This window comes from Delphinus delphis, chromosome 5 (assembly GCF_949987515.2).
Source record: "Delphinus delphis chromosome 5, mDelDel1.2, whole genome shotgun sequence".
Classification (NCBI taxonomy): Eukaryota; Metazoa; Chordata; class Mammalia; order Artiodactyla; family Delphinidae; genus Delphinus; species Delphinus delphis.
The window spans coordinates 41,185,927-41,212,101 of NC_082687.1; the positions used below are offsets into that span (position 1 = coordinate 41,185,927).

General features: G+C 38.3%; 1 protein-coding gene and 1 non-coding gene across 5 annotated transcripts in view; both read left to right on the top strand.

Moving 5' to 3' along the window:
* Positions 1–26,175, top strand: part of TMEM150C (transmembrane protein 150C) — a 76,072-nt gene that overhangs the window by 42,405 nt on the left and 7,492 nt on the right. For all 4 annotated transcript variants that reach the window (XM_060011671.1, XM_060011672.1, XM_060011673.1 and 1 more), the window contains exons 2-6: positions 15,941–16,030; positions 17,511–17,564; positions 17,694–17,726; positions 18,192–18,259; positions 24,883–25,010. In XM_060011671.1, the coding sequence (XP_059867654.1) occupies positions 15,951–16,030; positions 17,511–17,564; positions 17,694–17,726; positions 18,192–18,259; positions 24,883–25,010 (363 nt within the window). In that variant the 5' untranslated portion in view covers positions 15,941–15,950. The remainder of the gene's footprint in view (positions 1–15,940; positions 16,031–17,510; positions 17,565–17,693; positions 17,727–18,191; positions 18,260–24,882; positions 25,011–26,175) is intronic.
* On the top strand, positions 12,354–12,497 carry LOC132426371 (U4 spliceosomal RNA). Its single transcript, XR_009519667.1, has one exon. It is a non-coding gene; the product is annotated as a U4 spliceosomal RNA (small nuclear RNA).

Genomic DNA, 26,175 nt, shown 5'->3' on the forward strand with positions numbered 1-26,175 from the left:
AGGGCAGATTTATTCCTGCCCTGCAACTAGTTCATCAGTACCTTTTTTTTTTAAGATTCCATATATATGCATTAGCATATGGTATTTGTTTTTATATTTTATAACAGCTTTATTGGAGTATAATTACTTTACAATGGTGTGTTTGTTTCTGCTTTATAACAAAGTGAGTCAGCTATATGTATACATATATCCCCATATCCCCTCCCTCTTGCGTCTCCCTCCCACCCTCCCTATCCTACCCCTCTAGATGGACACAAAGCACCGAGCTGATCTCCCTGTGCTATGCGGCTGCTTCCCACTAGCTATCTGTTTTACATTTGGTAGTGTATATATGTCCATGCCACTCTCTCACTTCGTCCCAGCTTACCCTTCCCCCTCCCCGTGTCCTCAAGTCCATTCTCTACGTCTGCGTCTTTATTCCTGTCCTGACCCTACGTTCTTCAGAACCGTTTTTTTTTTTTTTTTTAGGTTCCATATTTATGTATTAGCATACGGTATTTGTTTTTCTCTTTCTGACTTACTTCATTCTGTATCACAGTCTCTAGGTCGATCCACCTCACTACAAATAACTCAATTTCATTTCTTTTTATGGCTGAGTAATATTCCATTGTATATATGTGCCACATCTTTTTTATCCATTCATCTGTTGATGGACATTTAGGTTGCTTCTGTGTCCTGGCTATTGTAAATAGTGCTGCAATGAACATTGTGGTACATGTCTCTTTTTCAATTATGGTTTTCTCAGGGTATGTGCCCAGTAGTGGGATTGCTGGGTCATATGGTAGTTCTATTTTTAGTTTTTTAAGGAACCTCCATACTGTTTTCCATAGTGGTTGTATCAATTTACATTCCCACCAACAATGCAGGAGGGTTCCTTTTTCACCACACCCTTTCCAGCATTTATTGTTTCTAGACATTTTGATAATGGCCATTCTGACTGGCGTGAGGTGATACCTCATTGTAGTTTTGATTTGCATTTCTCTAATGATTAGTGATGTTGAGCATCTTTTCATGTGCCTCTTGGCCATCTGTATGTCTTCCTTGGAGAAATGTCTATTTAGGTCATCTGCCCATTTTTTAACTGGATTGTTTGTTTTTTTGATATTGAGCTCCATGAGCTGTTTGTATATTTTGGAGATTAATCCTTTGTCTGTTGTTTCATTTGCAAATATTTTCTCCTATTCTGAGGGTTGTCTTTTTGTCTTATTTATGGTTTCCTTTGCTGTGCAAAAGCTTTTAAGTTTAATTAAGTCCCATTTGTTTATTTTTGTTTTTATTTCCATTACTCTAGGAGGTGGGTCAAAAAAGATCTTGCTGTGGTTTATGTCAAAGAGTGGTTTTTCCTATGTTTTCCTCTAAGAGTTTTATAGTGTCTTGTCTTACATTTAAGTCTTTACTCCATTTGGAGTTTATTTTTGTGTATAGTGTTAGGTAGTGTTCTAATTTCATTCTTTTACATGTAGCTGTCCAGTTTTTCCAACACCACTTATTGAAGAGGCTGTCTTTTCTCCATTGTATGTTCTTGCCTCCTTTGTTATAAATTAGGTTCCCATATGTGTGTGGGTTTATCTCTGGGCATTCTATCTTATACCATTGACTATATTTCTGTTTTTGTGCCAGTACCATACTGTCTTGATTACTGTAGCTTTGTGGTATAGTTTGGAGTTGGGGAGCCTGATTTCTCCAACTCCATTTTTCTTTCTCAAGATTGCTTTTACTATTCGGGGTCTTTTGTGTTTCCATACGAATTGTAAAAATTTTTGTTCTAATTCTGTGAAGAATGCCATTGGTAGTTTGATAGGGATTGCACTGAATCTGTAGATTGCTTTGGGTAGTATAGTCATTTTCACAATATTGATTCTTCCAATCCAAGAACATGGTATATTTCTCCATCTGTATGTGTCATCTTTGATTTCTTTCATCAGTGTTTTATAGTTTTCTGAGTACAAGTCTTTTGCCTCCTTAAGCAGGTTTATTCCAAGGTATTTTATTCTTTTTGTTGCAGTGGTAAATGGGAGTGTTTCCTTAATTTCTCTTTCTGATTTTTTGTTGTTGGTGTATAGGAATGCCAGAGATTTCTGTGCATTAATTTTGTATCCTGAAACCTTACCAAATTCATTGATTAGTTCTAGTAGTTTTCTGGTGACATCTTTAGTATTTTCTATACTATGTATAGTATCATATCATCAGCAAACAGTGACAGTTTTACTTCTTTTCCAATTTGTATTCCTTTTATTTCTTTTTCTTCTCTGATTGCTGTGGCTAGGACTTCCGAAACTATGTTGAATAAGAGTGGTGAGGATGGACATCCTTGTCTTGTTCCTGATCTTAGTGGAAATGCTTTCAGTTTTTCACCATTGTGTATGATGCGTGCTGTGAGTTTGTCATATATGGCCTTTATTATGTTGACGTAGGTTCCCTCTATGCCCATTTTCTGGAGAGTTTTTATCATAAATGGGTGTTGCATTTTGTCAAAAGCTTTTTCTGCATCTGTTGAGATGATCATATGGTTTTTATTACTTAATTTGTTAATGTGGTGTATCACATTGGTTGATTTGCATATATTGAAGAATCCTTGCATCCCTAGGATAAATCCCACTTGATCATGGTGTACGATCCTTTTAATGTGCTGTTGGGTTCTGTTTGCTAGTATTTTGTTCAGGATTTTTGCATCTATGTTCATCAGTGATATTGGTCTATGATTTTCTATTTTGTGATATCTTTTTCTCGTTTTGGTATCAGGGTGATGATGGCTTCACAGAATGAATTTGAGAGTGTTTCTCCCTCTGCAGTTTTTTACAAGAGTTTGAGAAGGATTGGTGTTAGCTCTTCTCTAAATGTTTGATAGAGTTTGCCTGTGAAGCCATCTTGTCCTGGGCTTTTCTTTGTTGGGAGCTTTTTAATCATGGTTTCAATTTCATTACTTGTGATAAGTCTGTTTATATTTTCTAATTCTTCCTGGTTCAGTCTTAGAAAATTGTACCTTTCCAAGAATTTATCCATTTCTTCATGGTTGCCCATTTTATTGGCGTATAGTTATTTGTAGTAGTCGCTTACAATCCTTTGTATTTCTGCTGTGTCAGTTGTTACTTCTCCTTTTTCATTTCTAGTTTTATTGCTTTGCGTCCTCTCCCTTTTTTTCTTGATGAGTCTGGCTAAAGGTTTATCAATTTTGTTTATCCTCTCAAAGAACCAGCTTTTAGTTTTATTGATCTTTGCTACTGTTTTCTTCATTTCTATTTCATTTACTTCTGCTCTGATCTTTATGATTTCTTTCCTTCTACTTCGGGTTTTCTTTGTTCTTCTTTCTCTAGTTGTTTTAAGTGTAGGGTTAGATTGTTTATTTGAGATTTTTCTTGTTTCTTGAGGTGAGATTGTATTGCTATATACTTCCCTCTTAGAACTGCTTTTGCTGCATCCCATAGGTTTTGGGTCGTCATGTTTTCATTGTCATTTGTTTCTATGTATTTTTTAATTCCTTCTTTGATTTCTTCAGTGATCTCTTGGTTATTTAGTAGCGCACTGTTTAGCCTCCATGTATTTGTGTTTTCTACAGTATTTTTTCCTGTAATTGATTTCTAGTCTCATAGCATTGTGGTCAGAAAAGATGCTTGATACAATTTCAATTTTCTTAATTTTTCTGAGGCTTGATTTGTGACCCAAGATGTGATCTATCCTGGAGAATGTTCCATGTGCACTTGAGAAGAAAGTGTATTCTGCCACTTTTGGGTGGAATGTTCTATAAATATCAATTAGATCTATCTGGTCTGTTGTGTCATTTAAAGCTTGTGTTTCCTTATTTATTTTCTGTTTGGATGATCTGTCCATTGGTGTAAGTGGGGTGTTAAAGTCCCCTACTATTATTGTGTTACTGTCGATTTCTCCTTTCATGGTTGTTAGCAGTTGCCTTATGTATTAAGGTGCTCCTATGTTGGATGCATAAACATTTATAATTGTTGTATCTTCTTCTTGGATTGATCCTTTGATCATTATGTAGTGTCCTTCTTTGTCTCTTGTAATATTCTTTATTTTAAAGTCTGTTTTATCTGATACAAGTCTTGCTACTCCAGCTTTCTTTTGATTTCCATTTGCATGGAATATCTTTTTCCATCCCTTCACTTTCAGTCTGTACGTGTCCCTAGGTCTGAAGTGGGTCTCTTGTAGGTAGCATATATGTGGGTCTTGTTTTTGTATCCATTCAGCCAGTCTGTGTCTTTTGGTTGGGGCATTTAATCCATTTACATTCAAGGTTATTATCGTATATATGTTCCTATTACCATTTTCTTAATTATTTTGTGTTTGTTTTTTGGGGTCTTTTTCTTCTCTTTTGTTTCCCACCTAGAGAACTTCTTTAGCTTTCTTGTAAAGCTGGTTTGGTTGTGCTGAATTTCTCTTAGCTTTTGTTTGTCTGAAAAGCTTTTGACTTCTCCATCAGATCTGAATGAGATCCTTGTTGGGTAGAGTAAGCTTGGCTGTAGATTTTTCTCTTTCATCACTTTAAGTATATCCTGCCACTCCCTCCTGGCCTGCAGAGTTTCTGCTGAAAAATCAGCTGATAACCTTATGGGGATTCCTTTGTATGTTCTTTTTGGTTTTTCCCTTGCTGCTTTTAATATTTTTTCTTTGAATTTAATTTTTGTTAGTTTGATTAATATGTGTCTTGGTGTTTTTTTCCTAGGGTTTATCCTGTATGGGACTCTCTGTGCTTCCTGGACTTGGGTGACTATTTCCTTTCCCATGTTAGGAAAGTTTTCAACTGTAATCTCTTCAAATGTTTTCTCAGACCCTTTCTTTCTCTCTTCTTCTTCTGGGACACCTATAGTTTGAATGTTGGTGTGTTTAGTGTTATCCAGAGGTCTCTGAGATTTTCTTCAATTCTTTTCATTCTTTTTTCTTTATCCTGTTCCTTGGCAGTTATTTCCATCATTTTGTCTTCGAGCTCACTTATTCATTCTTCTGCTTCAGTTATTCTGTTATTGATCCCTTCTAGTGATTTTTCATTTCAGTTATTGTGTTGTTCATCTCTGTTTGTTTGTTCTTTAGTTCTTCTAGATTTTTAAGTATGTTTTCATGTGTCTTTTGGCCTGTATGTCTTCTTTGGAGAAATGTCTGTTTAGATCTTCTGTGACATTTTTCTTGTGTCTGCTTTTTTTAAAATTGTGGTAAAATATCATATAAAAGTTACCATTTTAAGTGTATAATTTAGTGGCATTAAGTACATTCACATTGTTTTGCAACCATCACCTTCATCCATCTCCAGAACTCTTCTCATCTTGCAAACTCTGTAGCCATTAAACACTAACTCCCTATCCCCTTTTTCCCCCAGCCCCTAACAACCACCATTCTACTTTCCAACTCAATAAAGTTGATTACTCTAGGTACCTCATATAAGTGGAATCACACAGTATTTGTCCTTCTGTGACTGGCTTATTTCACCTAGCATTATGTCCTCAAAATGTCCATGTTGTATAGTATGTCAGAATTTCCTTCCTCTTTAGGCTGAATAATACTCCATTGTATGTTTACACCACATTTTGTTTAGCCATCCATTGATGGACACTGATTGCTTCCACCTTTTAGCTACCTTGAAAAATGCTGCTGTGAACATGGGTGTGCAAATATCTCTGAGTCTCTGCTTTCAGTCCTTATGGATGTGTATCCAGAAATGTGTTACTGGCCCGTATGGTAATTCTATGTTTAATTTTTTGAGGAACTACCACACTGTTTTCCATAGCAGCTGCCCTATTTTACATTCCTGCCAATACTACACAAAGGTTCCAGTTTCTCTCCATCCTCACCAACATTTGTTATTTTCTGGGGTTTTTTTGGTTTTGGTTTTGATTTTGATAATAGACATCCTAATCAGTGTCATGTGGTACATCTTTTTTTGATGATGTAAGTTTCTAAAATTATTTTTCTATTATGGTAAAATATATATAACGTAAAATGTACCATTTTAACCATTTTTAAGTATATAATTCAGAGGCAGTGATTACATTGACAATGTTTTATAACCATCACCACTCTATTTCTAAAATTCTTTCATCGCCCCATGGATGAAGTTTTTAAAAGTGAATTTTAGACACTATGACAGTTAATCCCCAAATACTTCAGTGTGCATCTCTAGAAAATAGATACCTTTTCCTATATAATACAATATTTTTATTGTAAGAGCCTTCACTTACATTCCATTGGACAGAACTTACACACAGGGCCACACTCACTTGAAAGGGAGGCTGCTAATTATAGTGTAGTTGAGCAGCCACTTGCCCAGTTATAATGGAAGAAGGGAGAGCAGATTTTGATGCTATACCAACCTACAGTAATAAAGCAATGAAGACTTAATTGGTTCACATTACAAGAAGTTTGGGAGCTGGTGATATCGGGAATTTAGTACAGTGTCTAATGAATGATATTATCAAGGAGTCAGTTCTTTCCATCTGCTACTCTGCCATCCTTAGTATTTTGGCTTTGGGTCCTTGTGTTTGTTGTCTCATGGTTACATGATGGCTGCCATAGCACTAGGTATCATATTTTCACAACAGCATCCCAAGGGGGAAAGGAGAAGAGTGGGCAGAAAAGAGGCTTTCCGTTTCATCTCATTGGCCAGGTGCAAGGGAGTCTGGAAAGATATTTGTCTAAGGAAAATGAGATAGCTATAATTGACTTATACTGGCCATGACTTATACTCTTGGGCCGAACACATTGCTGTGCTGGGTAAAACTAGATTCTGTTAGCTAAGAAAAAGAGGAGAAATGATTTTTGAGTTGGCAATTATATTTGTCATATGTGGGAAATATTTTTATTATTGAAGGTATAAATGGACTCTGAGGAGGATCTTGGCATAGAAATTCTAAGAGGTTAATATTGAATTGAAATACTGGAAGAAGGGACTTCCTTCTGGGATTATTCCGTGAATGGTGTGAGGACAGTATGTTCCATCTATTTCTGAGAAAAAGAATCATTTGGGCCACTAGCGTGAATGGATCCCTATAAGTCATTTGTCGACTGAATGAAAGCGATTGATTTTAGAAATCAAGTGCCCATTGAAGAAAAACCAGTCACCATTCGTTCTACATAGAAACTATCATATTCCTTTGGAGATGGTAATATTTTAAAGAATTCCGTTATTAATTAGTATATTGTTTCTTTCCAGTGCTTGTGGAAATTATTTTGGCTCAAAATTGACCTCATAGCTTGAATAGTATTGTTTATATCTGTATGATTAAAGGAAGTCATATATTTTTATATGACACCAAGTCACTCAAGCTATCATGCTTTCCCAAACTTAGGATTTTGAAAGCAAAATTTTAACCATCAGCATATTGAGTTTGCTGTATTGAAGATCTCTATGCTGACTTACATCTGAGACCCTGTAAACATTTTAGGGCTGAAACAAAACAAAACAAATAGTCCTTGTCTTTACCATCTGTAATTGTAAATGAATTACAAAATAACTCACGCTCTCCACACTTGTCTATGATACACGTGGAAAATAACTCGAGATTCCCAGAAGGTTAAAAAAAAATCAAGGGTGCTCTTGGTCCATAGACACTGCAACAATCCTGGTCATTAGTGGGTAACTCGTTAATCTTTCCTGCTCCATGCCAGCTGGCCCTGGGAGCAGAATGAAAAATTGCTTTGGTAGAGAGCTTATTTCCTGATAAATTACAAAATTTTAAGAAAGATAACTGAAGACCCCGAAGATCACTTGCAGTGGCATATAGTTAAGACTTATTGAAAAGCCATCAAATGTTAGGCACTGTTATCAGAGCCTTAAATGTATTTTCAACCCTCATAAAAACCCGATGAGTAGGTACTATTATTGTTCCCACTTTACTGATGAAGAAACTGAGGCACAGAGAGGACTGAAAAACCGAGATCACACAACCACTATAATAAGTGGCAGAGCTGGGATTCCAAGCCCTGGTAAGCTGGCTTCTGAGTCCATGAACTCTAGCTGCCTCTCACCACTACCCTAGGTTATACAAAATCCTTCCAATTCATAACAAGCAAATCGTTTCCAGCCCCAAAAGATATTATCTTAACTTTTGAGACATTTCACTGTCATAAGTAGTTTCTTATTAATAAAGTTTTAAAATCTGTAAATCAAGATGATCCAATGGGCTTTCTTTTTCCATTTGTTGCTTGGAGGAGTTTTACCACCACCTGAAAGAACGGAAAGTTTGTCTTCAAGGATTATTATTGGTAACAGTATGCTATATTCTTTGACTTGAGTAGCTTCATTAGATTATACTATAAGAATCATCTGTTTGGAATTTGGTGATAAAATTATGAATATATGACATCAATTTTATCAAGACCCGTTCATGTAGTTGGAGTCAAATCACGTTTTTCAAATCACGTTCATGTAGTTGGAGTCTTGGGTGCTGAGCAAATGTGGGCTTAAGTAACACTTTGTTTCTTTCCATGAGATGGTAAATTTTCAAATTATCAAGTGTTCTCTTGAGCATTAAAGCTAGAAGACTTACAGAGGAACAAAAGTGTCGACAGCAGAGCCACTGCAAACGTTTGACAGTTCATTTTTCTTTCTGAGGAAGAAGGAGCGCTCAGGGAAGCAGGGAGCAGATTGACATTTTCAGCCTTTGACTCTGAGTGCTCAGCAGTCCGCACTGTGCAGTCCCACTCCTACCACAGATTCCATGAAAGAGACTGAAGATCTCTCAAACTTTGAGAATGCTATTTATTGGAAGAAAAGAACATGCAAGAGAAATGAACAGGGGATTAGCAGTACTGGCATTCGAGGAGGATTTGACCATCTGGATAACAGCTTTGCAAATCATTTGGGTAAATGACACCATTTGGAGGGGAGTCTTCCAAACTGAGTCTAAATGCCAGAACCCTTTCGAGAAGGTTTATGCAATTCTGGCTCTTTTCCTCCTTTTGTCAGAAACGCATTAGGTGACCTTGTTCCAGATATAGTTTACCATTTGGGACATGGAAGCAATTATCCTAAGTTTTTTCCTATGAGGTATTATTGGAAGATTAATATCAATGGAGTAAATATTACACAAAAATTTTAAAAAGTATAATTCAGAATGCACAGATAAAACTATCTTAAGAGTATGGAGTAGTCCTTCCTTCTTCCCCTCTTTCTTTAAAAAGGCAAGGAAAAATGTATCCTCATAGCTGGTAGGTACCATGTTGATGCAGCTCAGGGGAAGAGTGGAACTTGTCCTTGCTTGGAAATATAAGTAAAGTTTGTGTGACACTTTCTACTGTGATAGGAAGCATTGGGCCAGTTTATTTTAATGGTGTCTGGAAGGATGGGAGAAAGAGAACCACCTCTCAGTTTTAACTTTTAATTCTTAGATAACATTGAGGCAATGAAGAGAGTTGATTGAATAGATCTATTCATTTTTTTCTTTTAGAAGTACTTCCAGTCAAACATCTGAACTTGTCAAGCCAGAACACCTTATGAACCAAACCAAATCAAACATTCATCTCCTGGCATCTCCAGAAATCCTCCTCCAGCACAGAAAGTAGAGAGTATATCAGTGTTTTTTCTATTGCAGGTTCTTTGGTTACATTATCAGCTGGGTATGCGCTAAGGAAAGACAAATAGATTATTTTGGACAAGAAAAGTATGTGTAACAGAGTCCCCTTCTTTGGTTAACACAGTCCCACCAGGGAGGGAGAAGGAAATAAAAGCATCAAGATATGTCAGATGGGGTATTGGTAGGTTAACAAAACCAGAAGCTGGTCCTGAAAGAGCATTTTACTTTGATTTTCTGGTCTCCATGATAACTCAAAGGTGGGTAAGGAGGTGAAGTAAGTAAGGGAACTTCCCCCATCTACACACATACACCTCACTGTTCTGTTCTTAACCTCATACTCGTCAGTTGACAAAAGAACCTGGCATGGTAGGGTGTATTATGGCTTAAATATATGTTCTTCACTATAAGAATCTTCTTTACTACTTATTACTAAGTCAGAAGACTGACTTAACTCATCACCTATTTCCTGATCCTTGTTAAAGTGATTTATAAATGGTCTAGGGTCTAATACAATTGAATAAGACAATAGAAATCTATTGTTTAAAAAGACATAACCAGATCACAGATTTAAATGTAAAATTATACATCCTTTAGGAAAAAAATACAGGAGGAAATCTTTGATATTAAGGGCTAGGCAAAGAGTTCTTAGGCTTGACATCAAAATCATGATCCACAAAAGGAAAACTTGGTAAGTTAGAACTCATCAAAATTTAAAAAGACAGTCTTTTAAATAAATAGTTCTGGATACTATCAAGAAACCAGAAAATAGGGAATTCCCTGGTGGGCCAGTGGTTAGGACCCCACGCTTTCACTGCCAAAGGCCCGGGTTCAATCCCTGGTCAGGGAACTAACATTCCACAAGCTGCACAGTGTGGCCAAATAAATAAATAAATAAAATCTGACACAATCCCTGTTTAAATAAAAAAGAAGAAAAAGAAACCAGAAAATAACACGTGTTGGTGAGGATGTGGAGAAACTGGAACCCTTGTACATCACTGGTGGGAATGTAAAATGGCGCAGCTACCATGGGGGTTCCTCAAAAACTTAAACATAAAATTACCACATGACCACCAAGTACCAGCAATTTAATTCCTAGGTATATACTCAAAAGAACTGAAAGCAGGGACATGAATAGATATTTGTGTATGTCATACATATGTTTATAGCAGCATTATTCACAATAACCAAAAGGTGGAAACAAGCCAAGTGTCCATTTACAGATGAATGGGTAAACAAAATATGGCGTAGACATACAGTGGTATATTATTCAGCCTTAAAAAGAAATGAAGGGCTTCCCTGGTGGCACAGTGGTTAAGAATCTGCCTGCCAATGCAGGGGACACAGGTTTGAGCCCTGGCCCGGGAAGATCCCACATGCCGTGGAGCAACTAAGCCCATGCGTCACAATTACTGAGCCTGTGCTCTAGAGCCCACGAGCCACAACTACTGAGCCTGTGTGCCACAACTACTGAAGCCCATGTGCCTAGAGCCCGGGCTCCGCAACAAGAGAAGCTACCGCAATGAGAAGCCCGCGCACCACAACGAAGAGTAGCCCACGCTCGCTGCAACTAGAGAAAGCCGTGCACAGCAACAAAGAACCAAAGCAGCCAAAAATAAATAAGTAAAATTAATTAATTTAAAAACAAAAAGAAATGAAGTTCTGGGACTTCCCTTGTGGTCCAGTGATAAAGAATCTGCCTTCCAATGCAGGGGACACGGGTTTGATCCCTGGTTAGGGAACTAAGATCCCACATGCTGCGGGGCAACTAAGCCTGCACACCACAACTACTGAGCTTGCGCACCTCAACTACAGAAGAGAAAACCTGCAGGCCACAACTAGAGAGAAGCCCACGTGCTGCAAAGAAAGATCCCGCATGCCTCAACAAATATCCCACGTGCCGCAGCTAAGACCCAACACAGCCAAAAATAAATTAAATAAATAAATAAAATTTTAATAAAGGAAAAGAAATGAAGTTCTGATACATGCTACATCATGGTTGAACCTCAAGAACTTTATAATAAATGAAATAAGCCAGACACAGAAAGACAAATACTGTAGGATTCCACTTACATGAGGTAGCTAGAGTAGTCAAAATCATAGAAATAGAGAGTAGAATGGTGGATACCAGGGGCTGGGGGAGGAGGGAATAGAGTTATTGTTTAACGGTTATAGAGTTTCAGTTTGAGAAGATGAAAAGGTTCTGGAGATGAATAGTGGTGATGGTTGCACAACAATATGAAGGTACTTAATGCCACTGAATTGGACACTTACGATGGTTAAAATGGTAAAATTTTTACATTATGTATATTTTATCACACATACACAAAAATAATTTTTAAAAAGACCCTGTATAAGAGGATAGAGATGCTACAGACTTGAAGAAAATAAATTGCAAACTACATGTCCAAAAACAGACTAGTATCTAGAATATATGAAGAAATCTCAAACTGTTTTTTTATTCTCAACTGTAAAAAAAAAAAAGAAAGAAATCCAAGTTGAAAATGGGTAAAAGACAATAATAGACATTTCACTGAAGAGAGCATACAGATGGCAAATAAGCACAGGAAAAGATGTTTAATATCACTAGCCACCAGGGAAATGCAAATTAAAACCACAATGAGATATCACTATATGACTCTCAGAATGGCTAACATAAAAAATTGTGATAGCACCAATTAACACTGATTATTTAATGATAACACCAAATAGTGATATCATCGATAGTGATAATGATGTGAAGAAACCGCATCAATCATACATTGCTGGTAGGAAAATAAAATGGTACAGCTGCTCTGGAAACAGTTTGACCAAGTCTTTAAAAACTAAACATGTATTAGCTTTGCGCAGTGGCAGTATTGTAGCCAATGAGGTTTATCCAAGGCGTGCTTATTGCTAACTGAAAACTTTTCCCAGTACCCCACCACCATAACGACTTGAAATATAGTCCGCAATGGCAATTTTTGACAGTCTCTATGGAGATTGAAAGAAAAAAACTAAACATGTATTAGCAAATGACCCAGCAATTGCAATCTTGGGTGTTTATTCCAGAGAAATAAAAACTTATGTTCTGAGACTTCCCTGGTGGCGCAGTGGTTAAGAATCCGCCTGCCAGTGCAGGGGACACAGGTTCGATCCCTGGTCCAGGAAGATCCCACATGCCATGGAGAAATGAGGCCCGTGCGCCACAACTACTGAGCCTGCGCTCTAGAGCCTGCAAGCCACAACTACTGAGCCCATGCGCAGCAACTATTGAAGCCCACGCGCCTAGAGCCTGTGCTCCACAACAAGAGAAGCCTCTGCTCGGCACAACTAGAGAAAGCCTGCACGCAGCAGCGGAGACCCAATGCAGCCTAAATAAATAAATAAATATTTTTAAAATAGTAATAATCAATTTAAAAAAACTTATGTTCCCAGAAAAACCTGTACACTAATGTTCATAGCTTCTTGATTTGCAATGGCCAAAATCTTGAAACAAACCAGATACCTTGTAAGAGGTAAATCAACACAATTGGTCCATCCATACCATGGAATACTACACAACAATGAAAGCTACCAAACTGTTGATCAACACAAACCTTAGATGGTCTCCAGGGAATTATGATGAGTGAAAAAAAGTCAATCCTAAAGGTTGCATACTATATGATTCCATTTGTATATCATTCTTGAAATGGTAAAATTATAGGAATGGAGAACAGATTAATGGGTGCTAGAGATCATTAAGGAGGGTGCAGGGGAGGGAAGTGGGTGTGGTTATAAAAGGGCAACATTAGGGATCTTTGAGGTGTTGGAACTGTCCTGTACCTTGACTGTAGTGGTGGCCACATGAATCTACAAAGGTAGTAAAATTGCATAAACTAAATACACGTGCACACACACACACACACACACACACACACACACACACACACACAGAAAGGAGAGCGTGTAAAGCTGGTGGAATCTGAATAAAGTGAAAGGATTATATCAATGTCAGTATCTTGGTGTTGATATTGTACTGTGGTTATACAAGATGGGAAGACAGAGTGAAGGATGTACAGGATCTCTCTGTTTTCTTTCTTACAACTGCCCATGAATTTGCAGTTTTCTCTAAGTGGAAAAAAAAAAAAAAGCATAACCAATGTAAACTTCCAAGGCATCCTTTTAGGTTAAAAAAGGGAAATTTCATCTATCATTAGGCAAGGGATACAGTATGGTTTTCTCATAATTTGTATACAAGGTTTCCCTATGAGAATTAAACTAGTAAAAATAAAACAATTTAGGGCTTCCCTGGTGGCGCAGTGGTTGAGAGTCCGCCTGCCGATGCAGGGGACACGGGTTCGTGCCCCGGTCCGGGAAGATCCCACATGCCGCGGAACAGCTAGGCCCGTGAGCCATGGCCGCTGAGCCTGTGCGTCCGGAGCCTGTGCTCTGCAACGGGAGAGGCCACAACAGTGAGAGGCCCGTGTACCGCAAAAAAAATAAAAAATAAAAAATGAAATAAAATAAAACAATTTAGGAGAGTAGCCATTAGCCACCTTAGCTGCTTCCAAAACAAAGTAAGAAAAGCAATGCATACTTAATGATAACCAGAGGGTAGAAAATTAAGAAGGTGGGCCTTCAATATATGTGTAAGAAAAAGGTATTAATTAATTTTTTGGAGCGTCATCTGAAGAAAGAAACTATTATTAATACTATCAGGAAGGGAGTCTGCCCTGTTCTAGAAAAGCGGGAGCCCAGAGAAGAAAGTGTTAAGCTGTCGTGAGGCCCTGCCCTTGTCCTAACAGGTGTATTGATCTGCTTGGCAGTTAAGAGTTGGCAGGGATGCCACTTACAGAACATGTATTTATGTGTGAGGTACTTTACCTGCCTTGTCATTAATCCTCAGCACAACTCTACAAAATAGAAGTTATCTCCATCATTAAACTAAGGCTTAAGAGATGAAATAACTTGCTAGTGAAATAACTTACTAGATCACACAACTAGTGAGTGGCTATTGTGCTTGATGCCTTGGTCTTAGAATTATCTCATTAACTCTCTTCACTCTAACTTCCTGCTTCAAAATTTTGATTTTCCATATAGACATTCCTAAAAGGAAAGCCCATGTGAATATTTAACCTTTTGGCAGTTCTGTTTTCACTGTATATCAGTTAAGTTGACACTGTGATTTACTCACCAGCCTAGTGTGAAAATGGTTCATAGGCATGAGTTCTTCTGCAGCTGATTATTCTGGGTATACGGGAGCATTCTGTTACTGTAAAAATATAAGATACTGAACTTGGGTTAATTTCCAAGGTACCACCACCCTGTGAGGCTTCAGTCTTTGATGCCCTTCTCCCTCTCTTAGAATTCAGTCTTCGTGCGGCAAGATGGGGAAATGGTGTTGCTGATTTAAGTAAATGGCTCAGGCTTACGGAGTCAGTTACAGGCAAAGAAGAAGTTGAGAACTAGGTCCCCTAACTCTTACTCCAGTGTAACCCTTTTGGCTGTACTCATCTTTTCAGAGCACCCTATTTCAAGGGGCAGATCCAGAAAAATTGGTTTACATGCTCAGTTAACATCCCTATTTTCTGTACTCCCTCTGCATCTTGGCTACTGGTGGAATTATTTTTGTTAGCATTATTGATAGCTTTATTATGAGCTCAATTTTCTGGACATAAATAAATGAATAGACACTGAAAAGTCATATTGTATTTGTTTAAAATGTTCATCGTTTCGACATCGTATAAACTGGGCAGCCATGCACCACTGGCTCAGATAATAGCTTTTATATATTGCATAGACTATTACATATAGAGTTATACTCATTAGACCTCAGTATTTCCACTGCCTGGTATAGTACCTGGCACAAGTAGGTTGTCAGTACCTGTGAACTGGATCAGATTGGATTAGACTGAATCAAATTGATTGAAAGTGGCTCTAATGTGTTTCGACTCCTAGATTCTGTAATTTATTTAACACCCCTACCCAAGTAGGTGTTTACACTACAGCATGTCTGTTCAAAGACACATTATTAGGTCAAGTTGTCTGTCCTCTGATCTGAAAGATCTACCTAATCAGGTAGGTCAGTTCTGGGAACTAAGACCTTCCTGAGACCTCGCAGATTACCAGCCTGGAAGGGAAGGCTGTGTTCTCTCTCTGTTCTCAGCACTGGGAAGGGCCAGGGAGTCTCAACACATGATAGCAGATATTGCAGAGGTGCTCAGAAATGTGGCAGCGCTGGTTCAAACCCAGTAAGTGACTTTTTGAAGTTAATTGTAAAACCCCAAATAATGAGCAGTGATATTTCCTTAGAGGTGCCACTTAATCACTTTACCCTTCTCTTTGTTAGGTCACCTGCGGAAGTCACTAGGGCACTTTATTTTCTTGAAACAGGTTTTTTTCCATCTTGAAAGAGTGAGATCAATTTTTGCCTTAGTTATTAATACCTGTTCATTTTATTTCAGGGGTACAGGCATGGATGGGAAGAAATGCAGCATATGGATGTTTTTACCCCTTGTATTTACCTTATTTACTTCAGCTGGATTGTGGATAGTGTGAGTATTCTCTTATTTAAGGACTCAGGTGCAATGTAGATAAAAATGTCAAGTGTTGATAGTATGGTTGCCCCTTCGTATCTGCAGACTGCACATCCTTGGAGTCAACCAACTGCAGATCAAAATTATTCAGGAAAAAAAATTCCAGAAAGTTCCAAAAGGCAAAACTTGAATTTGCTGCTCACTGGCAACTATTTACATAGCATTTACATTGTATTTACAACTATTTATATTTTATTAGGTATCATAAATAACTTAGAGATGAAAGTATACAGGAGGATGTGCGTAGGTTACAGTTGACCCTTGAACAACAGGAGTTTGAACTGCGAGGGCCCACTTATATGTGGATTTTTTTCAATAAATACTACAGTACTGTATGGTCCATGGTTGGTTGAGTTCGAGGATATGGACCCTTGGATGTGGAGCTGACTATGGGACTTGATTATCCACAGCATCTGGTGTCCACTGCTGGTCCTGGGACCAATCCCCCACATATACCGAGGGACAACTGTTCATATTCATATGAATGTATTTGTAAATACTTTAAAATAATGTTTACTAATTCAATCATGCTAAATTCCCCATTTCTCTTCCCTTCTTGTTTCACCCAAAGTAGATAATAAGAGCAAGTAACAAATTATGCAAAGCAGGTGGTGAAGAATACTGGTGATGTGGACTCATTATTTGCAAGATTTGCTAATTTGACATTAACATGCTATAAAGATTCCATTCACAGTCCCGTTGATAGTCCAGTTTTTTGGTGTGTGTGACTGGGTCTGGTATGTTTATAAAATGGGTATCATTACATTAGAAGTCTTGCTTATCACAAAACATTCCCACACTTGCTTATTTCAAGTACTGTTTACTTCTAGAAAATTATTTTAGTTCCTTGCAGTTCATTAAGAAAGGTGGACACGTATTCCTGAGAAATTAGAAACTTTGAATCCTAATTTTAGTTTGCCCAAAGTTGTATGGTCTTACTTCTTTGCTTCCCGGTTTCCAGATTATAATGATTGCCATTAATTAATTGCCATTAATTTTCTTTTGAAAATTACAGAAATACTATTAATGACATTTATGGTTCAGAGGGCTAGGTGAGCTATAGGTAAAGCATTGTAGTAAAACAACATTATCCCAGTTAGAAAAAAATGAATATGATTTAATGTGGTTAGTCCAATAAAACTGGGAAACAAATGATTCTTGGGTTTTTTGTTTTGTTTTTTTTTGTTGCGGTACGCAGGCCTCTCACTGCTGTGGCCTCTCCCGTTGCGGAGCACAGGCTCCGGACGCGCAGGCTCAGCGGCCATGGCTCACGGGCCCAGCCGCTCCGCGGCATGTGGGATCTTCCCGCACCGGGGCACGATCCTGCGTCCCCTGCATCGGCAGGCGGACTCTCAACCACTGCGCCACCAGGGAAGCCCGATTCTTGGGTTTTTTTACATTTCTTTGTTTTATAAATTTTTTTGTTTTTTCTTCATAGATACTTTATAGCTGTGGAGGATGACAAAATTTTCCCATTAAACTCAGCTGAAAGGTAAATTTATCTCTGGGTAATTCTTTGTTCATCAGTAGATTTAACAAAAACTTTGCCACTGATGAAGTTAAGCTATGCGCAAGTGACCATGCTTTAACCTGAGCTTCTGGGTTTTCTTTTGTTATCCAGGAAACCTGGTGTGAAGCATGCACCGTATATAAGGTAACTTGATAATTCTCTTCTGATCTGTTGGATCTTAGGAAAGTTTAGGGTGTATTAGTTCTGGCTACTAAGGCAAAGTAGCATAGACTGGATGGCTTATAAACATGAGAAACTTATTTCTCACATCTCTAGAGGCAGGAAGTCCAAGATCAGGGTGCTAGCATGGTCAGGTTCTGATGAGAGCCTTCTTCCAGGTTGCAGACTGCCATCCTCTCATTGTGTCCTCACATGGCAGAAAGAGGGCAAGAGAACTCTTTAGGGTCCCCTTTATAAGGGCACTAATCCCATTCACCAGGGCTCCACCCTCATGATCTAATCACCTCCCAAAGGCCCCACCTCCTAATGCCATCACATTGGGGGTTAGGATTTCAGCATATGAATTTTTAGGGGACACAGACATTCAGTCGATGGCAGAGAGTTATCAATTTTACTACAGTAATAATAAAACACTTCCTGTTTTTCAAGTATTGCAGGTGATGAACCTCCTGCAAGCTGTGTGTTTAGTCAAGTTATGAACATGGCAGCATTCCTAGGTAAGAAGAGCATAAAGAATGCTTTATGTGCTTTGGTATGTTTCTTTTTTATTTTAAATTCTCCCAAACCCATATCAAAATCATGGTGGACTTAGTTGATAATTCGGTATCATATCATGTCAATATGCTGAAGAGGGCTTTTTGTTTTGAGGGTTTTTTTTCTCATGAATCCTTTTACATTCACCTGCTTACCTTACGTTTTCTTTTCCCTTTACCATCTTTAATCATTTCAGCCAATTCTTGACTTTATTTCTTTTGCTGCATGAGATAATATATTTCATGGGCCATAAAATCCTGCATGAGAATGTAATATTGTGCAATATGTTTGCTTTAAAAAGAATGCCTTATTTTTTCTTTCACTGGCAAGGATGAAAAAATGCTTAGGCTCTGTGATAAATATTGATGGGTGTAGATATTGTCTTTAAATCTAAAGGTCAGCCTTAACATTAGGGTGATGCTCTCCCCTGTGCCTATACACATATCAAGCTGGCAAATGGAAATGTAGGTTAAAAAAAAAAAGAAAGAAACCTTTTGTACTCATGTCTGGCCCCAATTCCCCACTTTTCCTTTAGGGACCAAGGCCCTCATTTAATATCCTGTCCCCTTTGTACTGTTCCCTGGGGATCGTGGGAACCAGCCATGCTCTCTGTCTTCCTCCAAATTGACCTTATAGCCCATTTCCTCCAGGCCAGGACTCTCGGTGTCTTTCAAAGGGTCAACCAGCTACCACCACTGGCATATTGTTGGGTCAGCCAGTGACAGCTAAATTTTTCAACAGTGGTTTTCTGGAAGTGTTTATTTTGCATAGTAAGACTTTCACTCCAAGTAAGAGAGAATGATGATGTTATTACCAAGGGAGTATTGGCACCTGTCCCCCAGAGAGGTGCCCTGTTATTTCATCTATTTATAAACACCCCACAAAGAAATTTCTATTCACTCTTACATGTTCCTTTTTAATGTTTGCTGTAGGAAAAGGGAAGACCTGTAGAATTCCCTGGAAAATCCAGGGAGACTGTTGGTCCAACATGCAACACAGGCAGAATCTTAGTTGGTTCAGAAGGCTGATAATGTGAGAAACATGGAGAATGTTCCCTGTGAGGCACCAGGGGAAGTGCTAGTGGGTCCGGTTTTGTGTCACTGCCTTTAGCCTCGAAGTTGCCAGGAGCTGTAGACTCACTCTTTTTTCCTAGCCTTGACACTACTCTTCTGAAGAGCTCTAATAAACATATTCATGCTAAGGCATAAATGACCTCTAAGGAGATATTTGCATTTAATAGAACACAAAGTCCCAAGGGTGAATCTGGACTTGCAGGGTCAGGGACCCTTCCCAGCCCCTCTGCAATCACACCACATAGGCCTGCAGGTTGTTACAGATTCATATGATCATCCCCACGGAGCACAATAATAACAATAATTAATGGCAGTCACTTAATATTCCAGGCACAATGCTGAGTGCTTTGCAAATACTACCTCTTCTAATCATGATACACAGGAGACTGCCTTTATGAGGAAGGAGGCTGCCTTTATGAGGAAGCTATCACAGGCTGTCTGTCCTCCACTGGGCTTTAAAGAAACCAATGAACATGTTGGAAACAATATATTATCCTTTATATTCTTAAGACAAATTGATATGTCCCAATAGTCTTTAGTGTAAAATCTAAAATATGCCAGTTTGCACAGCTCACAAATTTATCCAGTTATAAAGCTGATGATTAACTCATTATAAAAGCATTTCCAAAAACACAGTCATGAAAACAAGTTCCCCTCTTGCAGATGACATTCGTCATCATCTGACTCTCCAGTCCTCCCCTGCTCCACCAAGAAGCAATTAAGTTTTTACTAGCTTTTGCTCTAAGGTATTACAGCATCCAATATTTATACTTTATTATCTTTCATCATTTTTAGTGCCATCTGGTAGACACAGAACTGATTAAGATTAGTGTTCAGTGGGAGTGAACCAACAATTATTTATCTGGGAATGAAAAAGAATCAGTTTACTAATGATTCTTGCTCTAAACTGTGGTTGCTTTTGTCTCCCCAGGCCTATCCCTCTTAGACCTCAGGCTGTTACTTTAGACGACATCACTGACTATAAGAAACAACATAGACCACCTGTAAATCACTGCTTGTTGGCAGCTGTATAGATGATAATTTATAACCTACAAATGAGTTGGTGTAGCAAAGATCTTATATCTTTTTGATGGACTAATCAAAGATCAAATGCTCAGTGATTTCCTTATAGAATTAGTTATGCTTTTTGTCCTGAATCCACACTTCCATTTCTCCTGGGGGGTGGGGTGTAAAGACCTAAGACAAATTTGTTTTTTTTTTTAGGTAAGAAGTGGATTTATTTAGAGAGAAACACACTCCACAGACAGAGTGTGGGCCATCTCAGAAGTCAAAAGGCCCCAGGTTACAGGGTGGTTAGTTTTTATGGGCTGGGTAATTTCTTTTTTTTTTTTAACTTCCTAAATTTTATTTATTTGTTTGTTTGTTTATTTCTTTTTATACAGCAGGTTGTTATTAGCTATCCATTTGATACATATTAATGTATACATGTCAATCCCAATCTCCCAATTCATCCCACCACCACCACCACCCCACTTTCCCCCCTTGGTGTCCATACGTTTGTTCTCTACATCTGTGTCTCTATTTCTGCCTTGCAAACTGGTTCATCTGTACCATTTTTCCAGATTCCACATATATGCGTTAATATACAATATTTGTTTTTCCCTTTCTGACTTACTTCACTCTGTATGACAGTCTCCAGATCTATCCACGTCTCTACAAATGACCCAATTTTGTTGCTTTTTATGGTTGAGTACTATTCCATTGTATACATGTACCACATCTTCTTTATCCATTCATCTGTCGATGGGCATTTAGGTTGCTTACGTGACCTGGCCATTGTAAATAGTGCTGCAATGCACATTGGGGTGCGTGTGTCTTTTTGAATTATGGTTTTCTCAGGGTATATGCCCAGTAGTGGAATTGCTGGGTCATATGGTAATTCTGTCTTTAGTTTTTTAAGGAACCTCCATACTGTTCTCCATAGAGGCTGTATCAATTTACATTCCCACCAACAGTGCAAGAGGGTTCCCTTTTCTGCACACCCTCTCCAGCATTTATTGTTTGTAGATTTTCTGATGATGCCCATTCTAACTGGTGTGAGGTGATACCTCATTGTAGTTTTGATTTGCATTTCTCTAATAATTAATGATGTTGAGCAGCTTTTCACGTGCCACGGCCATCTGTATGTCTTCTTTGGAGACCAAGAAAAATTTCTTAAAAGGAATATTATTTTCTGCTCTGGAGAGGTTGTGAGGATAAACTAATAGCTGAATGATTTTGGTCACCTAATAGCGGCGTCTTTCCCTCCTTCAGCCAAAACATATTGATTGTCATGTTCTACTGCTGTCATAAATAAGAATTATTGATGCATAAACAGTAAAACTAAACAAAATGAAAAAGAATTTGGCCAGACACCAGTCTAGAACTGCAGTGAAGAGCTGCTGTTTTGAGTTTGAACTTTAAAAACCCGATCAGCTTCAAAATAAAAGAATTTAACAAAGAAAATAAGGAATTACTCTAATATTTATATTTTTTAACAGGCAGATAAATTAAATAAGGGACACTTGTATAGCAAAGGACTGTTGGGAATATCAAAAACAACAAAAGGGTGGGTTTTAAAAATCTTTTCTAAAACTGTAAGTAAAATTTTAAATTTTTAAATGAAACAAAAAATATATCTATTGAGCAGAATGTTAATGTGGTAAAAATTGGTTGACATATATAAAGATGGTTTTGAAATTGCCCTACTGCCCAAGAAAGCTTTTTCAATAAGGTATAATTAAATCATTACTTGGTTGTAAATAGACTTCATAACAGATAGTCTGAATCTGTCTGCATTTAAACCTGTTAATAAAACTGTTAATGGATCAGAAGCTTTATTATTTCCACAACCATAAAATTTCAACTAGACCCTATTATGGAAAGAAATTAGGCCTAGCCTCAGCTGATTAATAATGGAGTTAATAGGTTAAAAGGGCCAAGTGTGGTGTTTGGAATGCTGTTCTGGAAGTTGGGAATGTTGGGATGATTCCTGTCTTCAGGAAAGTTTCTGTTTCCTGGTTAATGTCATCATCTGTTCTTGATGAAATGACTTACCATCCGTATTACAAATGAGAAGGCTAGCAATGCTGGAGCCAGGAGAATAGTACACATCCAGAGTTCACTGGAGAGAAATGAGTAACACAGACAGTGGCACTGACTGTGTCCCTTTGGGTAGAGTGGCACAAACTACCTGGATGGTCAACGTGAAGAGCCATTTCGGTGTCTGCTTTGGCAGTGGGTTAGGGCTTCGGCGAGAGTTCCGACACCATCCTAGCCCTCCAAACTAGATGACAACCAGAAAGTTCCCAGAGCCATACTCTCCACTAGTCGTTTTTAAAAGAAATTAAATGTGCCGCCTCAGTATTCTGTCATTATGTGCTGACTAATATCCACACACAATTAATTAGCAAATGTCTCCCCTGGTGCCTTGTGTGGAGATTTCTGGTCTAAATCTAATGACTTCTTTATCTGAAGATCACTTTGTGTCAGGGCGCTTATGTTGAATTTCTCGTCTCCCCACTTCTTCCTCCTATTCGTATCCCCAAAAGTATTAGAAATTGTGCTTATTTTTTCATCCTCTAGGATAGGTATTGTCAACATTAATAGACTTCTGATAATATGATAACTCCTAACTTGATCCCTCAAACCATTAGGTTGAAAAACTATTATCAAAAAAATGGTTCTGAAGAACCTAGGGGCAGGACAGGAATAAAGACACAGACATAGAGAAGGGACTTGAGGATACGGGGAGGGGGAAGGGTAAGCTGGGTTGAAGTGAGAGAGTGGCATGGACATATATACACTACCAAATGTAAGATAGATAGCTAGTGGGAAGCAGCCGCATAGCACAGGGAGATCAGCTCAGTGCTTTGTGACCGCCTGGAGGGGTGGGATAGGGAGAGTGGGAGGGAGGGAGACGCAAGAGGGAAGAGATATGGGAACATATGTATATGTATAACTGATTCACTTTGTTATAAAGCAGAAACTAACACACCACTGTAAAGCAATTATACTCCAATAAAGATGTTAAAAAGCTATTATCAACTCAAGTATAATCTATTAATTTGAGGATGAATCATGGGCATTAGCTTTAACATAAATATACTAAAAGCTAAATCAGATCCAAACAATTTAAGATTTCATAGATTGCAGTTTATTTCTATTTTGTTTCCAGAATCCAACTATTAACCAAGTTGTATACCACTCTTTGACCAGAGGTACTTGGAACTGAAAGTCAACTCACTGAACCAACTTTGTAGCTTGAAACTATGAAATTCGTCATACTTGGGAAATGCAAACTTGTGAATGGGTTTCTTTGTTAATGGCTACTAATAATGGCCTGAAATCAAGGCAGACTTACAGCAAATAATTACCTACTAATTGTTGTATAAATAGAATGATTCTTGAATTCCTAATTGTCTTCCCTGCTAAACCTTAATGTCAAAATAAATTGCCTTAGGAAGTAGTAAGTGCATTTCTTCATATTAGATATAACATATTAATTGCAAGTGCTTTTTAAAAATCATTTGTAGACTGACCTCTCCCAGCTTTTTGTATAAATATGAAAATATCCCTGCACCAAGCAATTAATAAAAGGAGATTCTTAGATTAGTGACTTGAGTATGGACTGGCCTCAAGGTTACTATTAGAAGTCAGATTTGAAATCTAAGTAACTTCCTTTTTCTCTCTGCAGATTCTCCAATGACAATTTGATTCAAAAGAGTGGGATTTTAAAATAAGTAATTAACATCATGTGAAGAATTGAGCTTTCTTAATATAATCAATATGATTTTCAGTACATACCAAACCCCCAAATCTGCTATGTTAAAATACAGATTCCATGATTTTATTGCTGTAACTGCTCTAATTTGGGTGAGCTGTCTTTGTCCTTTGACAATGAACACCTGCAGGTAGAATCAGAAGGGAGAGGGAATAAACCAGTAATAAAGGGATTTGTACATGTGCCTTTATCTTCCTTCCTATCCCCGGGAATGATTTCTGGCACAGGGGCCAGCAGGTTTGTCTAGATTGGTAACCTTGTCTTCTTCCCCGTGTTTTCTTGCCCTATCTGTTCTAACACGGTTCTAAACTAAAGGCTGATTGAATCAGTGAATTCCCGTGCCACGGGCTGTCTCTCTGTGTCTGATCTGTTGTGTGCCAAGCCTCTGTGATGTTCTCCTAAGCCAGTCTGTCTTGTGCTGACCTTGTTTTTGAAAACTCTGAGAACAACGCTAGTTGTTACCAGTCTATCATTTTGCGTCACCCAAATAACATATAGCACGCTGCTTCAGTTCCTCTCTGCTTTCCCCAGGTTAGCTAGAATAAAACATCTCAGTAATCAGAAACATCACATGGAAAATTTCTTTTAAAAATGCATTGGTCATTTTAGAGATTTAAAGGTGTACTGTGGCAAAAAGTTTACTTCTGCACATTGTGGCTTTAGAACGCTGCTTCCTAGTCTGACTGTGTGATTTAACTTTTTCAATTATAACATTTTGTTTTATTCCCAGCTCTGGTGGTAGCTGTTCTGCGCTTCATACAACTGAAACCAAAAGTTTTAAATCCATGGCTGAATATTAGTGGATTGGTGGCGCTCTGTCTGGCTTCCTTTGGAATGACCTTACTTGGTAATTTTCAGGTACTTCATTTGGCCTTTTTCACCTCCATCTCACACTTCACCTATATCATGATCACAGCCACTGAGTTATAGTCACTATGTGGCCCATAGAATTCTCCATGAATCTTTAAAAAAATGCTAACAGTGGTTCCTGATATGCACAGTTTCTCCAGCAGTCAGCCCATCTGTTCTTTGAGCCTCGCCTACGTAAGTCTGAATTAAACATGAGAAATTCCTCCCTATGCATTGGAAATACAGCACAGCTATTGGGAAACGTATCTACTAAAATAGGGCTTTCAAACCGCTATATACTTTTTTTCATAACAAATTGTATTCTAATGTACGTTTCTAGAAAATTAATAGGATCATTGCCTTTCTGTAATTAAACATTGAACATTCTTATTGGATGAAACCTTGCATTTTAGATTAGCAAGCTCACATGGGAGTCAGTTTGAAAACCCAGAATTTCTCTAGAACGCCTGTGACTTGAATAAGGAGGTACTAACCCTCACTCTTCTTCCCAGAGATGTAGAAACCCAAGGTCACTTAAGTATAATTTCCCTTGCCAATACCCTCACACAACTCTTGACCTAAATGACTTCATTTGTAAAATAGACATGGAGACCCTGCCCAGTTACAGTAGTTTTCTGTTTTCCCTGCCTCCATTCCCTCCCCAGCATCCTCCGGCCTCTGTGATATACTACTGCTAGAAACTTCCTCCTTACTGTCAAACACCAATCCTGACACTTCTCCGCTGTCTGTTGAGTGAAATCCAAATGGTGCAGGCATTCCAGACACTCAGCATTCTAGTGAGTGTTTAGGAATGTTCTTACTGAAAATATGGTAGTGGATTTTCTAAGACTGTCTCTCGTCCTTGACCCTCAGTGCTGATAATTCATTAAATTAGGATAACTCATTCCCCAAGATGTCCCCTGGCACACAGTAGCAACTCAATAAGTATTCTTTTTAATAAATAAATTTATTTATTTATTTTTATTTTTGTGGCTGCACTGGGTCTTCGTTGCTGCACGCGGGCTTTCTCTAGTTGCGGCGAGTAGGGGCTGTTCTTTGTTGCAGTGCGCGGACTTCTCATTGCGGTGTCGTCTCTTGTTGCGGAGCATGGGCTCTAGGTGCACGGGCTTCAGTAGTTGTGGCACGTGGGCTTAGTTGCCCCACGGCATGTGGG